General features: G+C 55.8%; 1 protein-coding gene across 1 annotated transcript in view; it reads right to left on the bottom strand.

Annotated features, from left to right (window-relative positions):
- Window positions 1-7,278, bottom strand: part of WDR43 (WD repeat domain 43) — a 28,192-nt gene extending 20,914 nt beyond the window's left edge. The window contains exon 1 of the mRNA XM_075339038.1: window positions 7,038-7,278. Coding sequence (XP_075195153.1) covers window positions 7,038-7,247 — 210 coding nt within the window. The 5' untranslated portion in view covers window positions 7,248-7,278. The remainder of the gene's footprint in view (window positions 1-7,037) is intronic.
- Between the last annotated feature and the right edge of the window lie 7,611 nt (window positions 7,279-14,889).

Here is a 14,889-nt window from a genome sequence, read left to right as displayed (position 1 = left end):
CCATACAAGACCCCCCCGCCGCAGCGCTCTCTACGCACCCGTCCCATACAAGACCCCCCCGCCACAGCGCTCTCTACGCACCCGTCCCATACAAGACAGCCCCGCCGAAGCGCTCTACGCACCCGTCCCATACAAGACACCCCCGCCGCAGCGCTCTCTACGATCCCCAGGCCATTTCCCTGAGAGCATCAGATATTTCGGATCATGTGTGCTCGGTGTGAAGTTTGGCTTAGTGTTAAGAAGCCGCCACGGCAAGTCATTGGCGCCCTGCGATCACATCGTAGACTCACTAATACGGCAGACAGCACAAATCTGCTGAGTCCAGTGATTGGCTGCAGCGGTTACACATCTAACGTCACATTACTGCAGCACAGACTGAGGGAGAAATGGAATAGGGACGTCCGGTCAGAAATACTCATTGTGCTATTTTTTTTTTTCTTTTTAAGAATTACAAACCAGTAGCTTCTTTCCTACATTGCATACACACACGAAAACAAACACTCATAGCAGAAAGTGTTGGCACCCTTGAAATTGATCCAGAAAATTAGGTATTTCTCAGAAAAATTTACTGTGTATTTCAGCAGAAAAACAAAAAAAAAAAAAAAAAGCATAAAAAAGTGAATTGGACACAATAGCACACCAAAAACAAAAAAAAAAAAAAAGTGGGCCGGAAAAAAATTGTTGTCCCCTTCAACTTAATATTTGGTTTCTCTCTTTGGAATTAATCCCTTCCATCAGTCGCCTCCTATACCCGTCCACAGCTTCTTCCTCCTCTCACCGAAAATCTCGGACTCTTCTTTAAAAACTGCTCCAGGTCTCTCATATCTGAAGACGTCTCCTCTTCTCTTCTCCCAAATTTCAGGTCTCTCCTCAGGTGTCAATGGGATTTAGATCCGGACTCATTGCTGCCTCTTCAGAACTCTCCAGTACTTTGGTTCCCTCCATTTTTGGCGATTACTGAAGTGTTTGGGGTCATTGTCCTGCTGGAAGACCCCTGACCTAAGACTACACCTAGCTCTCTGATACTGGTAGAAACAATTGTTACCCAAAATCCTCTGGTAATCTTCAGATTTCATGATGTCTTGTAGGGTCAGGACCCCCAGTGCCAGAGGCAGCAAAACACCTCTACCATGTGTGACTGTAGGTGCTGTGCTCTTAACTTGGTAGACCACATTCCGTTTTTGGTAAACAGGAGAATGGGCGGCGCGGCGGCTCAGTAGTTAGCACTGCAGTCTTTGCGGCGGCTCAGTGGTTAGCACTGCAGTCTTTGCGGCGGCTCAGTGGTTAGCACTGCAGTCTTTGCAGCGGCTCAGTGGTTAGCACTGCAGTCTTTGCAGCGGCTCAGTGGTTAGCACTGCAGTCTTTGCGGCGCTGGAGTCCTGGGTTCAAATACCACCAAGAAAGACAACTGCAAGGAGATGTATGTTCTCCCGGTGTTTGAGTGGGTTTCCTCCGGGTTCTCCAGTTTCCTCCCACACTCTAGATAGGGACTTAAGATTGTGAGTCCCAAAGTGTTGCTAATGTATGTAAAGCGCAGTAGAATAGCGCTATATAAATATTACAATGATACGCTTTACCATAAACCTCTATCTTGGTCTCATCTGTCCACAAGACTATTTCCCAGAAGGATTCTTTTTACTCATTTTGGCTTTTTTTTATGTCTGTCAGCAGTGGGGTCCTCCTGGGTCTCCTCTACAGTGGTTCATCTCATTCAGATGTGGACGGATAGTTTGGGCTGACACTGATGCCCCCTGAGATGCAGGACAGCTTGAACTTCTTGGGAACTCGATTGAGGCTTATCCTCCATCTGGACCATCCTGCGTTACAACCTGTCATTAATTTTACTCTGCTATCCATATCCAGTGCGATCAGTTGTACACTTCTTGATTAAGTTGCACACCATGGACAAAGGAACATTAAGATCTCTGGAAATGGACGTTTAACCTTGAGATTGTTGATATTTTTGAACAATTTTGGTTCTCCAGTCCTCAGACCGTTCTCTTCTTCATCCATAGTGGCGCACACAGACACAATCCAAAGATTGAGTCAACTTCTCCCCTTTTTAACTGGTTTCAGGTGTGATTTTCATATTGCCCACACGGGAGTTTGAACTAGAAATACATGTTTGTTTTACCCACAATTTTGCCAGAACCATTTTTGGAGTCGTGTGTGAAATTATGTCCAACTGTTGTTTTTCCCCTCTTTTTTGTGTAGTTCCAATTCACACAAAGTTAATTATTGTGTGTATAACAAACTGTGTAGCTGGAATAATTTTCTGGGAGGAATACTTTTTTCCCCAGGAACAATTTCAAGGGTGCCATTTTTGGCCATGACTGTGTATATAAATGGACATCCCCTTTAAGTGCTGCCCATGTAATATACCTGTCAAGTCTACTGCGACCTCCAAAAACTCATCAAGCTGATTTGAGGCACAATTGGATTTCAATCTTATGTGATGATTAAACTTTATAAACTCCCAGCAGACGAGTTTCACTTCCTCAAAGATCTCCGCTTGCTGTCAGTGACGGGAGACTTATTTCCCCCGGGTGAGACCCCAAACCCGTCACTGACCGGAGGGGTACAATTGTAGAAGAGACGAGCAGTCACCATCACTGCACTTTCCTTGTTGACTTTTTAGGCTATGTGCCCACGCTACAGGATTTACCGCGGATTTACCGCGGATTTTGCCGCGGATTTGCCGAAAATCTGCAGCAGCAGCACTTCCAAGCCATTTCAATGGCATTTTGGAAATGCTGTGCCCATGCTGCGGATTTTTCCGCGGCGGATTTGCCGCGGATTTTGATGCGGAAAAATCTGCAGCATGTCAATTGTTTGGTGCAGATTTGGTGCGGATTTTTGGCTTTGAATGGGAAAAAAAAAAAAATCTGCATCAAAATCCGCGGCAAATCCGCGGTAAATCCGCGGGTGCGGATTTGCCGCGAAAGTCGCGGATTTTCAGGCAAAAAAATCCGCAGGGACATTCTAGCGTGGGCACATAGCCTTACCCAGTTACATCAATGAGAAAGACAACTACATTTGAAGCGGTGGGTGCACGTCCAGGACAGCCCCCTCTTCACAGCAGTCGGACCCCCAGCAGGCTATCCCTTATCCTAATGACAGGTGATCTCACTATAGATTAACCCTTTAGTCATGGAGAGCACTGCGCACTCCACCCCCCCCCCCCTCAATCACTAAAGTCCCACTAAGACCCCGTCCACATCACTGCGGCCCCCCGCCTGCTTGCGGGACACATTTCACTAGAAAACTTTGTTAATATGTGCACTCCACATGGAAAACCCTGTTAATTCTCACAGTAAAGGATCACAGACGGCCGAGGGGAAGCGACCAACCCTGGCACAGCGCCCCCTAGGACAAGATTTCCATGTCATCGTCAGAGTTATAGACCCCAACACACGAGATCTGCCGTCACATACAATCTCAGCGCACAGCCGTGATCAGAGCCGGACGCGTCGCTGTACCTTCATCACTTCCCCTCATATACAGCCGCGATCAGAGCCGGACGCGTCGCTGTACCTTCATCACTTCCCCTCATATACAGCCGCGATCAGAGCCGAATGTTTCCCTGTACTTCCATGACCTCCTCATACACGGCCGTGATCGGAGCCGGACACTGTACATCTATGGCCTCCTCTCAAACAGTCATGCTCATAGGCGGATGACCTCCTCTCATACAGTCGCTGTGCTCTACATCCCCGACCTCCTCTCATACACAGCAGTGATCAGAGCTGGATGCTTCACTGGACATCCCCGACCTCCTCTCATACACAGCAGTGATCAGAGCTGGATGCTTCACTGGACATCCCCGACCTCCTCTCATACACAGCAGTGATCAGAGCTGGATACTTCACTGGACATCCCCGACCTCCTCTCACACATCAGTGATCAGAGCTGGATGCTTCGCTGGACATCCCCGACCTCCTCTCATACACAGCAGTGATCAGAGTTGGATGCTTCACTGGACATCCCCGACCTCCTCTCATACACAGCAGTGATCAGAGTTGGATGCTTCACTGGACATCCCCGACCTCCTCTCATACACAGCAGTGATCAGAGTTGGATGCTTCACTGGACATCCCCGACCTCCTCTCATACACAGCAGTGATCAGAGTTGGATGCTTCACTGGACATCCCCGACCTCCTCTCATACACAGCCGTGATCAGAGTTGGATGCTTCACTGGACATCCCCGACCTCCTCTCATACACAGCAGTGATCAGAGTTGGATGCTTCACTGGACATCCCCGACCTCCTCTCATACACAGCAGTGATCAGAGCTGGATGCTTCACTGGACATCCCCGACCTCCTCTCATACACAGCAGTGATCAGAGCTGGATGCTTCACTGGACATCCCCAACCTCCTCTCATACACATCAGTGATCAGAGTTGGATGCTTCACTGGACATCCCCGACCTCCTCTCATACACAGCCGTGATCAGAGTTGGATGCTTCACTGGACATCCCCGACCTCCTCTCATACACAGCAGTGATCAGAGCTGGATGCTTCACTGGACATCCCCGACCTCCTCTCATACACAGCCGTGATCAGAGTTGGATGCTTCACTGGACATCCCCGACCTCCTCTCATACACAGCAGTGATCAGAGTTGGATGCTTCACTGGACATCCCCGACCTCCTCTCATACACAGCAGTGATCAGAGCTGGATGCTTCACTGGACATCCCCGACCTCCTCTCATACACAGCAGTGATCAGAGCTGGATGCTTCACTGGACATCCCCGACCTCCTCTCATACACAGCAGTGATCAGAGTTGGATGCTTCACTGGACATCCCCAACCTCCTCTCATACACAGCCGTGATCAGAGTTGGATGCTTCACTGGACATCCCCGACCTCCTCTCATACACAGCCGTGATCAGAGTTGGATGCTTCACTGGACATCCCCGACCTCCTCTCATACACAGCAGTGATCAGAGTTGGATGCTTCACTGGACATCCCCGACCTCCTCTCATACACAGCAGTGATCAGAGTTGGATGCTTCACTGGACATCCCCGACGTCTTCATACACAGCCGTGATCAGAGCTGGATGCTTCACTGGACATCCCCGACGTCTTCATACACAGCCGTGATCAGAGCTGGAGGCTTCACTGGACATCCCCGACCTCCTCTCATACACAGCAGTGATCAGAGCTGGATGCTTCACTGGACATCCCCGACGTCTTCATACACAGCCGTGATCAGAGCTGGAGGCTTCACTGTACATCCATGACCACCTCATACAGCAGAGATCAGAGCTGGATTGCTTTGCTGTACATCCTCGACCTCCTCTCATACATAGCCGCGATCAGAGCCGAAAGCTTCACTGTACACACATGACCTCTCATACACAGCCGAGATCAGAGCTGGACGCTTCAATGTACACGAGACTGCCTCATGCACAGCCGTGATCAATCCATGTCCTCCTCTGATAAACAGGCATGATCAGAGCCAGATGTTTCGCTGTACACATGACCACCATATGTGTGTGACCACGGCCTTGTGTTTTTGTTGTGGCCCCTCAGTGTGTGGATACTTGCCGTGATCCAATGTATTTGGTATGTTTCCGCTGTGGTCCCATGTATTTCATGTGTCTGCCGTGGCTAATGGTGTGTGCGCGTTTCCACCATAGTCCCCCAGTGTGTGCGCGTTTCTGCTGTGGCCCCCCCCATCATGTGTTTCCATCACGATCCAATGTATTTCAAAAGTTTCCACTATAGTTCCCGGTGTGTATGTGCGCATTTCTGCTGTGGCCCCCGTGTATGTGTCTCTGAGTTGTGGCCCCCCATGTGTGTACCATGCATTTCATTTTATTCCGCCGTGGCCCCCGGTGTGCGTGTCGCTGGGTCGTGGCCCCCGGTGTGGCCATGTTTCTGCAGTGGCCCCCGGTGTGCGTGTCCCTGGGTCGTGGCCCCCGGTGTGCGTGTCCCTGGGTCGTGGCCCCCGGTGTGCGTTTCCCTGGGTCGTGGCCCCCGGTGTGCATCCGTGTCCCTGGGTCGTGGCCCCCGGTGTGCGTGTCCCTGGGTCGTGGCCCCCGGTGTGCGTGTCCCTGGGTCGTGGCCCCCGGTGTGCGTGTCCCTGGGTCGTGGCCCCCGGTGTGCGTGTCCCTGGGTCGTGGCCCCCGGTGTGCGTGTCCCTGGGTCGTGGCCCCCGGTGTGCGTGTCCCTGGGTCGTGGCCCCCGGTGTGCGTGTCCCTGGGTCGTGGCCCCCGGTGTGCGTGTCCCTGGGTCGTGGCCCCCGGTGTGCGTGTCCCTGGGTCGTGGCCCCCGGTGTGCGTGTCCCTGGGTCGTGGCCCCCGGTGTGCGTGTCCCTGGGTCGTGGCCCCCGGTGTGCGTGTCCCTGGGTCGTGGCCCCCGGTGTGCGTGTCCCTGGGTCGTGGCCCCCGGTGTGCGTGTCCCTGGGTCGTGGCCCCCGGTGTGCGTGTCCCTGGGTCGTGGCCCCCGGTGTGCGTGTCCCTGGGTCGTGGCCCCCGGTGTGCGTGTCCCTGGGTCGTGGCCCCCGGTGTGCGTGTCCCTGGGTCGTGGCCCCCGGTGTGCGTGTCCCTGGGTCGTGGCCCCCGGTGTGCGTGTCCCTGGGTCGTGGCCCCCGGTGTGCGTGTCCCTGGGTCGTGGCCCCCGGTGTGCGTGTCCCTGGGTCGTGGCCCCCGGTGTGCGTGTCCCTGGGTCGTGGCCCCCGGTGTGCGTGTCCCTGGGTCGTGGCCCCCGGTGTGCGTGTCCCTGGGTCGTGGCCCCCGGTGTGCGTGTCCCTGGGTCGTGGCCCCCGGTGTGCGTGTCCCTGGGTCGTGGTCCCCGGTGTGCGTGTCCCTGGGTCGTGGCCCCCGGTGTGCGTGTCCCTGGGTCGTGGCCCCCAGTGTGTCCATGTTTCTGCAGTGGCCACACGCGTTTCCCCCCACGTTGCGCACACAGGAGCAGTGACAGGAGTCTCGCCGTGACTCGCCCCTGCCCGCAGCCCCCGTGCGTCAGTCCCGGCCCCGATCCCCGGGTCACACACGTCAGCTCCGCTTCCCCCCCCGTCTCCTCACCTGGATCCCCCGGGCCGGCGCCCAGGCCAGACACGTACAGGTGGCGCTGAGGTGCGCGGAGGGCACGTACTCTCTCCGCAGCCCGGCCCCTCGCGTGTCCCACACCTGGATCCGCCCGTCCACACTGGAGAGGGCGAGCAGGTCCCGGCTCCCGGGCGAGAGGGCGCAGGGAGGGGGGAGCGGCTCGTACACGCCGCCTGCTGCCGCCATTGCTCCGCTCTGCTCGTAGCCACGTGTTTAAGGACGGAGCATGCGCAGAGCGAACGAAGGAGGAGCTTCCCGCGCAGGCCACGCCTCCAGCGTAACGTAACCACGCAAAATTACACGCACGCATCGTAAGAGGCCGAAATGCACCCTGACATTCTGTCCTCTTCCTGCGGCGGCCATTTTTCCAGTGAGAGGTGGTCTATGAACATTTCTATGGTGTAGACTCCAAGAAAATGGCCGCCCCCAGCAGAGCACGCTGGGACATTCCCCTTGTGACCGCCTGGAATACGGAAGTGCATCCATAGCACGCTGCCCCAGCTCTGCTCAGGTCTCTGCTGGGGAAAGGTGGTCACTCGGCAGTCATCTGTCACCAAACATACATTCATTTTTTTTATTAACAGTTTAAAAAAAATCAAAGGTTTACAAAAAAAAACCCCATAAACTTGTATTTGTCGCCTTTTTCTGGTGCTGGTGACGTCTGTATCCCCCTGCAGGTTGCTGGGCGGCCGCTGCGCTTCTTGTGAGGAGCTGTAATGTTTATTGGGTCCATTTTGGGGCAAAAATGACGTTTCGATCTCTTGTAAGTGCAAAAATATCGGCGTTTAGGTTTTAGCAGGCACAAAGTCTTCTATGCGAGTAGTCCCGGTGATTACTCACGTGGCGATACCAAATGTGAGATTGTTTTTTTAAGATTTGACTCATTTGTGGGGGAAAAGGGGCGATTCAAAATTTTTCTTTATGGGGGAGTTTAACCGTTTAAATGCCACAGCCGGGCCCGGACTGCAGCGTTTAGGTGCCGTCAATGCCAGTGCGGCAGAAGTTGTCAGCTGCCAGGTGATCCTGGGTAACCGACGCTCCACCACAACAGTCGGGGGTCTCCATACAGGGCTTGTTTTTTTGCAGGGTGAGTTGTACTTTTGATTGACTCCATTCATTCTGCCCCATATTGTACTGGAAAATGGGTAAAAAATCCAAGTGCGGAGAAATTGCAAAAAAAAAAAAAAGTGCGCTTATTTTTTGGCGCTTTTGATTCCCCAGGTTGGTACAAGTTCATAGACACCAAACATCTATCGTTTCACCTTAATCTAAGTAGTGGAAACATTTTTTAGAAGTTTGTAAAAAACAAAAATTTGCACTTTTGTTGCCATTTTCAAAGACCTGTAACGTTCTCATTTTTCGGGATCTGGGGCTCAGCGACTGCTTATTTATTTGCGCCCTGAGATGACATTTTTAATTATACCGATTTTGTGTAGGTGCGATGTTTTGATCACTTTTTGTTGCATTTTATTGCAATTTTGCGCAGATCAAAATAACCCATAATTCTGGTGTTTTGATTTTTTTTCTTTATGTTACGCCCTTTACCTAACAGATTAATGTATTTAGAATTTTGATAAATCGGGCATTTCTGTACAAGGCGATATCAAATGTGTATATGGGTTCATATTTGCTGTTTTAATTTCATTGGGGCAACGGGGATTTTAACTTTTTTTATATATATATTTTGTGTTATCTTTTTTTTCATTGTATTTGTTGTGATCATCCGACCGCTCTTGCTGTACAGAGCAGGGCATCAGCGTCATCATCAGCCTCAGTATCAACATGAGCCTCTTAGTGTCATCATCATCATCAGCCTCATCATCAGCATCATCCTCAGCTGCATCAACATAAGCCTAAGCATCATCATCAGTGTCATCATCAGTGTCAACCTCATCCTCAGCATCAGCCTCATCATCATCATCATCAGTCTCATCATCATTCTTAGCCTGTGTCATCCTCAGCCTCATCAGCATCAGAGTCATATCATCAGCCTCATCCTCAGCATCATATCATAAGGGTACGCTCACACGAGCGTATAACTCGCATGAGTATCGGACCGCATCACTCGGTGCGGCCGCACACTCTCCGGACAGGAGCATGTCAGCCGCATAGAAATACATGCAGCTGAGCCGCTCCTGTCAGCAGAGAAGCTAGGCGCGCCGGGTGATGCGGTCCGATACTCATGCGAGTTATACGCTCGTGTGAGCGTACCCTAAGCCTCATCATCCCCATCATCATCAGCATCATATCATCAGTGTCATCATCAGTGTCATCCTCATCCACCTCATCATCAGCATCATCCTCAGCATCTTCATCAGCTGCATCATCATAAGCCTAAGCATCATCATCAGTGTCATCATCAGTCTCATCCTCATCCACCTCATCATCAGCATCATCCTCATCATCAGTCTCATCCACCTCATCATCAGCATCATCCTCAGCATCTTCATCAGCTGCATCATCATAAGCCTAAGCATCATCATCAGTGTCATCATCAGCATCATCAGTGTCATCATCAGTGTCAACCTCATCCTCATCATCCTCAGCCTCATCATCATCCTCAGCATCAGCCTCATCATCAGTCTCATCATCATTCTTAGCCTGTGTCATCCTCAGCCTCATCAGCGTCAGAGTCATATCATCAGCCTCATCCTCAGCATCATATCATAAGCCTCATCATCCCAGTCATCATCAGCATCATATCATCAGTGTCATAATCAGCCTCAGCATCATTCTCAGTGTCATATCATCAGCTTCTTCATCAGCCTCATCCTCGGCGTCATATCCTCACCCTCAGTATCATATCAACAGCCTCAGCAGCCTCATTATCAGCCTCATCCTCAGCAGCATCAGCAGCCTCCTCCTCAGCAGCCTCCTCCTCAGCAGCCTCCTCCTCAGCAGCCTCCTCCTCAGCAGCCTCCTCCTCAGCAGCCTCACTCTGTATAGCAGAAATCATCATCTCCTATGAATGTCACTCACAGCCGGTGTTCACAGGAAGTTCATCATGAACGACACAGGGGTCATCATCTGACCCCCCGCTGTAATGACAACCAATCGTCGCCTTACGATCACGTCACAAGGCTGCAGATGGGAGCAGGGAATTCGCTGTCAGGATAACAGCCGTGGTTAACAGCGACAGGTGAATCTCTGATCCACCTGCAGCTATTAGTGGTACGTAATCAAAGCAGCTGACATGTGCAGGGAAAGATGCATACAGTGAGACAGGGACATGACCTTTGGCATAAATATACAAAGGTCCTGAAGGGATTAAATAGAAAACAAAAAGTATCCTAATTCAACCAATCCAGAGGAAGTGAGAGAAGTGGTAGTCTGATTTCCTCCGGACGCCACTTACACCAGAAGCAGAGGAGAATGAAGTCCCAGGGATCGCATCACATAATAATGTCACACCAGCCTTGGGAGAATCAGCCCAACATCGCTGGAATGGCATCAGCACTGGAGGGGAGTGTTATTAGTTTACTGGGGGAAAACAAACAAAAAATTAACACTGAAAATGCCATTTTTTTGATCACTGCAACCCCCAAAACAGAGGCAATAAAAAGAGGTCAAGACATCATATGTGCCCCAAAATGGCATCAGTGACAATGTCAGCTCCGGAGGGAAAAAAAAATTCACAGGAAGAAAAAGTTACAGCTCTCAGAAAACAAATTTCTGATTATTTTTTCCAGCACATTATATGGTACAATGGACGGTGTCGTTCAAAACAAAACAAACTCCCAAAACAAACTCTCACAAAGCAAATCAGATTATTTATTACCCCAAAGCAGAAATCAGTCTGTGAATCATCCCAGGGGAGTGTGGGGACGGGCAGGATATAGAGGGTGGGGCCGGGCAGGGCACGGAGGGTGGGGCCGGGCAGGGAACGGAGAGTGGGGCCGGGCAGGGAACGGAGAGTGGGGCCGGGCAGGGAACGGAGAGTGGGGCCGGGCAGGGAACGGAGAGTGGGGCCGGGCAGGGAATAGAGGGTGGGGCCGGGCAGGGAATAGAGGGTGGGGCCGAGGAGCTGTAAGTGCATCGTCTCGCCCCACAAGTGCATTGTCTGGCCCCACAAGTGCATCATCTCTCTCCACAAGTGCATTGTGCCGCCCTATAAGTTTATCGCTTCGCACCATAAGTGCATCATTTGGCCCCATAAGTGTGTCATCTTGCCCCAGTTAAGCATCGTCTCACTCCACAAGTGCATCGTCTAGGGGCAAGATGACTCAGGGATCACCGACATCCGCAGCCGGGACTCGGGGGATCACCGACATCCGCAGCCGGGACTCGGGGGATCACCGACATCCGCAGCCGGGACTCGGGGGATCACCGACATCCGCAGCCGGGACTCGGGGGATCACCGACATCCGCAGCCGGGACTCGGGGGATCACCGACATCCGCAGCCGGGACTCGGGGGATCACCGACATCCGCAGCCGGGACTCGGGGGATCACCGACATCCGCAGCCGGGACTCGGGGGATCACCGACATCCGCAGCCGGGACTCGGGGGATCACCGACATCCGCAGCCGGGACTCGGGGGATCACCGACATCCGCAGCCGGGACTCGGGGGATCACCGACATCCGCAGCCGGGACTCGGGGGATCACCGACATCCGCAGCCGGGACTCGGGGGATCACCGACATCCGCAGCCGGGACTCGGGGGATCACCGACATCCGCAGCCGGGACTCGGGGGATCACCGACATCCGCAGCCGGGACTCGGGGGATCACCGACATCCGCAGCCGGGACTCGGGGGATCACCGACATCCGCAGCCGGGACTCGGGGGATCACCGACATCCGCAGCCGGGACTCGGGGGATCACCGACATCCGCAGCCAGGACTCGGGGGATCACCGACATCCGCAGCCGGGACTCGGGGGATCACCGACATCCGCAGCCGGGACTCGGGGGATCACCGACATCCGCAGCCGGGACTCGGGGGATCACCGACATCCGCAGCCGGGACTCGGGGGATCACCGACATCTGCAGTCGGGACTCGGGGGATCAGACTCCTGCCCTCCTCCTGTCCCTGTAGCGGCCTCCTGCTCTCCTCCTGTCCCTGTAGCGGCCTCTTGCCCTCCTCCTGTCCCTGTAGCGGCCTCCTGCCCTCCTCCTGTCCCTGTAGCGGCCTCCTGCCCTCCTCCTGTCCCTGTAGCGGCCTCCTGCCCTCCTCCTGTCCCTGTAGCGGCCTCCTGCTTTCCTCCTGTCCCTGTAGCGGCCTCCTGCCCTCCTCCTGTCCCTGTAGCGGCCTCCTGCCCTCCTCCTGTCCCTGTAGCGGCCTCCTGTCCCTGTAGCGGCCTCCTGTCCCTGTAGCGGCCTCCTGCCCTCCTCCTGTCCCTGTAGCGGCCTCCTGCCCTCCAACTGCCCCTGCAGCGGCCTCCTGCCCTCCAACTGTCCCTGCAGCGGCCTCCTGCCCTCCAACTGTCCCTGCAGCGGCCTCCTGCCCTCCAACTGTCCCCGCAGCGGCCTCCTGCCCTCCAACTGTCCCTGCAGCGGCCTCCTGCCCTCCAACTGTCCCTGCAGCGGCCTCCTGCCCTCCTCCTGTCCCTGCAGCGGCCTCCTGCCCTCCTCCTGTCCCTGCAGCGGCCTCCTGCCCTCCTCCTGTCCCTGCAGCGGCCTCCTGCCCTCCTCCTGTCCCTGCAGCAGCCTCCTGCCCTCCTGTCAGTGCAGCAGCCTCCTGCCCGCCTCCTGTCCCTGTAGCAGCCTCCTGCCGCCCTCCTCCTGTCCCTACAGCAGCCTCCTGCCGCCCTCCTCCTGTCCCTACAGCAGCCTCCTGCCATCCTCCTGTCCCTGCAGCAGCCTCCTGCCCTCCTCCTGTCCCTGTAGCAGCCTCCTGCCCTCCTCCTGTCCCTGTAGCAGCCTCCTGCCCTCCTCCTGTCCCTGTAGCAGCCTCCTGCCCTCCTCCTGTCCCTGTAGCAGCCTCCTGCCCTCCTCCTGTCCCTGTAGCAGCCTCCTGCCCTCCTCCTGTCCCTGTAGCAGCCTCCTGCCCTCCTCCTGTCCCTGTAGCAGCCTCCTGCCCTCCTCCTGTCCCTGTAGCAGCCTCCTGCCCTCCTCCTGTCCCTGTAGCAGCCTCCTGCCCTCCTCCTGTCCCTGTAGCAGCCTCCTGCCCTCCTCCTGTCCCTGTAGCAGCCTCCTGCCCTCCTCCTGTCCCTGTAGCAGCCTCCTGCCCTCCTCCTGTCCCTGTAGCAGCCTCCTGCCCTCCTCCTGTCCCTGTAGCAGCCTCCTGCCCTCCTCCTGTCCCTGTAGCAGCCTCCTGCCCTCCTCCTGTCCCTGTAGCAGCCTCCTGCCCTCCTCCTGTCCCTGTAGCAGCCTCCTGCCCTCATCCTGTCCCTGTAGCAGCCTCCTGCCCTCCTCCTGTCCCTGTAGCAGCCTCCTGCCCTCCTCCTGTCCCTGTAGCAACCTCCTGCCCTCCTCCTGTCCCTGTAGCAGCCTCCTGCCCTCCTCCTGTCCCTGTAGCAGCCTCCTGCCCTTCTCCTGTCCCTGTAGCAGCCTCCTGCCCTCCTCCTGTCCCTGTAGCAGCCTCCTGCCCTCCTCCTGTCCCTGTAGCAGCCTCCTGCCCTCCTCCTGTCCCTGTAGCAGCCTCCTGCCCTCCTCCTGTCCCTGTAGCAACCTCCTGCCCTCCTCCTGTCCCTGTAGCAGCCTCCTGCCCTACTCCTGTCCCTGCAGCAGCCTCCTGCCCTACTTCTGTCCCTGCAGCAGTCTCCTGCCCTACTCCTGTCCCTGCAGCAGCCTCCTGCCCTACTCCTGTCCCTGCAGCAGCCTCCTGCCCTACTTCTGTCCCTGCAGCGGCCTCCTGCTTTCCTCCTGTCCCTGTAGCGGCCTCCTGCCCTCCTCCTGTCCCTGTAGCGGCCTCCTGCCCCTGTAGCGGCCTCCTGCCCTCCTCCTGTCCCTGTAGCGGCCTCCTGCCCTCCAACTGCCCCTGCAGCGGCCTCCTGCCCTCCAACTGTCCCTGCAGCGGCCTCCTGCCCTCCAACTGTCCCTGCAGCGGCCTCCTGCCCTCCAACTGTCCCTGCAGCGGCCTCCTGCCCTCCAACTGTCCCTGCAGCGGCCTCCTGCCCTCCAACTGTCCCTGCAGCGGCCTCCTGCCCTCCTCCTGTCCCTGCAGCGGCCTCCTGCCCTCCTCCTGTCCCTGCAGCGGCCTCCTGCCCTCCTCCTGTCCCTGCAGCGGCCTCCTGCCCTCCTCCTGTCCCTGCAGCAGCCTCCTGCCCTCCTGTCAGTGCAGCAGCCTCCTGCCCGCCTCCTGTCCCTGTAGCAGCCTCCTGCCGCCCTCCTCCTGTCCCTACAGCAGCCTCCTGCCATCCTCCTGTCCCTGCAGCAGCCTCCTGCCCTCCTCCTGTCCCTGTAGCAGCCTCCTGCCCTCCTCCTGTCCCTGTAGCAGCCTCCTGCCCTCCTCCTGTCCCTGTAGCAGCCTCCTGCCCTCCTCCTGTCCCTGTAGCAGCCTCCTGCCCTCCTCCTGTCCCTGTAGCAGCCTCCTGCCCTCCTCCTGTCCCTGTAGCAGCCTCCTGCCCTCCTCCTGTCCCTGTAGCAGCCTCCTGCCCTCCTCCTGTCCCTGTAGCAGCCTCCTGCCCTCCTCCTGTCCCTGTAGCAGCCTCCTGCCCTCCTCCTGTCCCTGTAGCAGCCTCCTGCCCTCCTCCTGTCCCTGTAGCAGCCTCCTGCCCTCCTCCTGTCCCTGTAGCAGCCTCCTGCCCTCCTCCTGTCCCTGTAGCAGCCTCCTGCCCTCCTCCTGTCCCTGTAGCAGCCTCCTGCCCTCCTCCTGTCCCTGTAGCAGCCTCCTGCCCTCCTCCTGTCCCTGTAGCAGCCTCCTGCCCTCCTCCTGTCCCTGTAGCA

This window comes from Anomaloglossus baeobatrachus, chromosome 3 (genome assembly GCF_048569485.1).
Source record: "Anomaloglossus baeobatrachus isolate aAnoBae1 chromosome 3, aAnoBae1.hap1, whole genome shotgun sequence".
NCBI lineage: Eukaryota > Metazoa > Chordata > Amphibia > Anura > Aromobatidae > Anomaloglossus > Anomaloglossus baeobatrachus.
The sequence above is the reverse complement of the archived record's forward strand: the minus strand, read 5'-3'. Positions and strand labels throughout refer to the sequence as shown.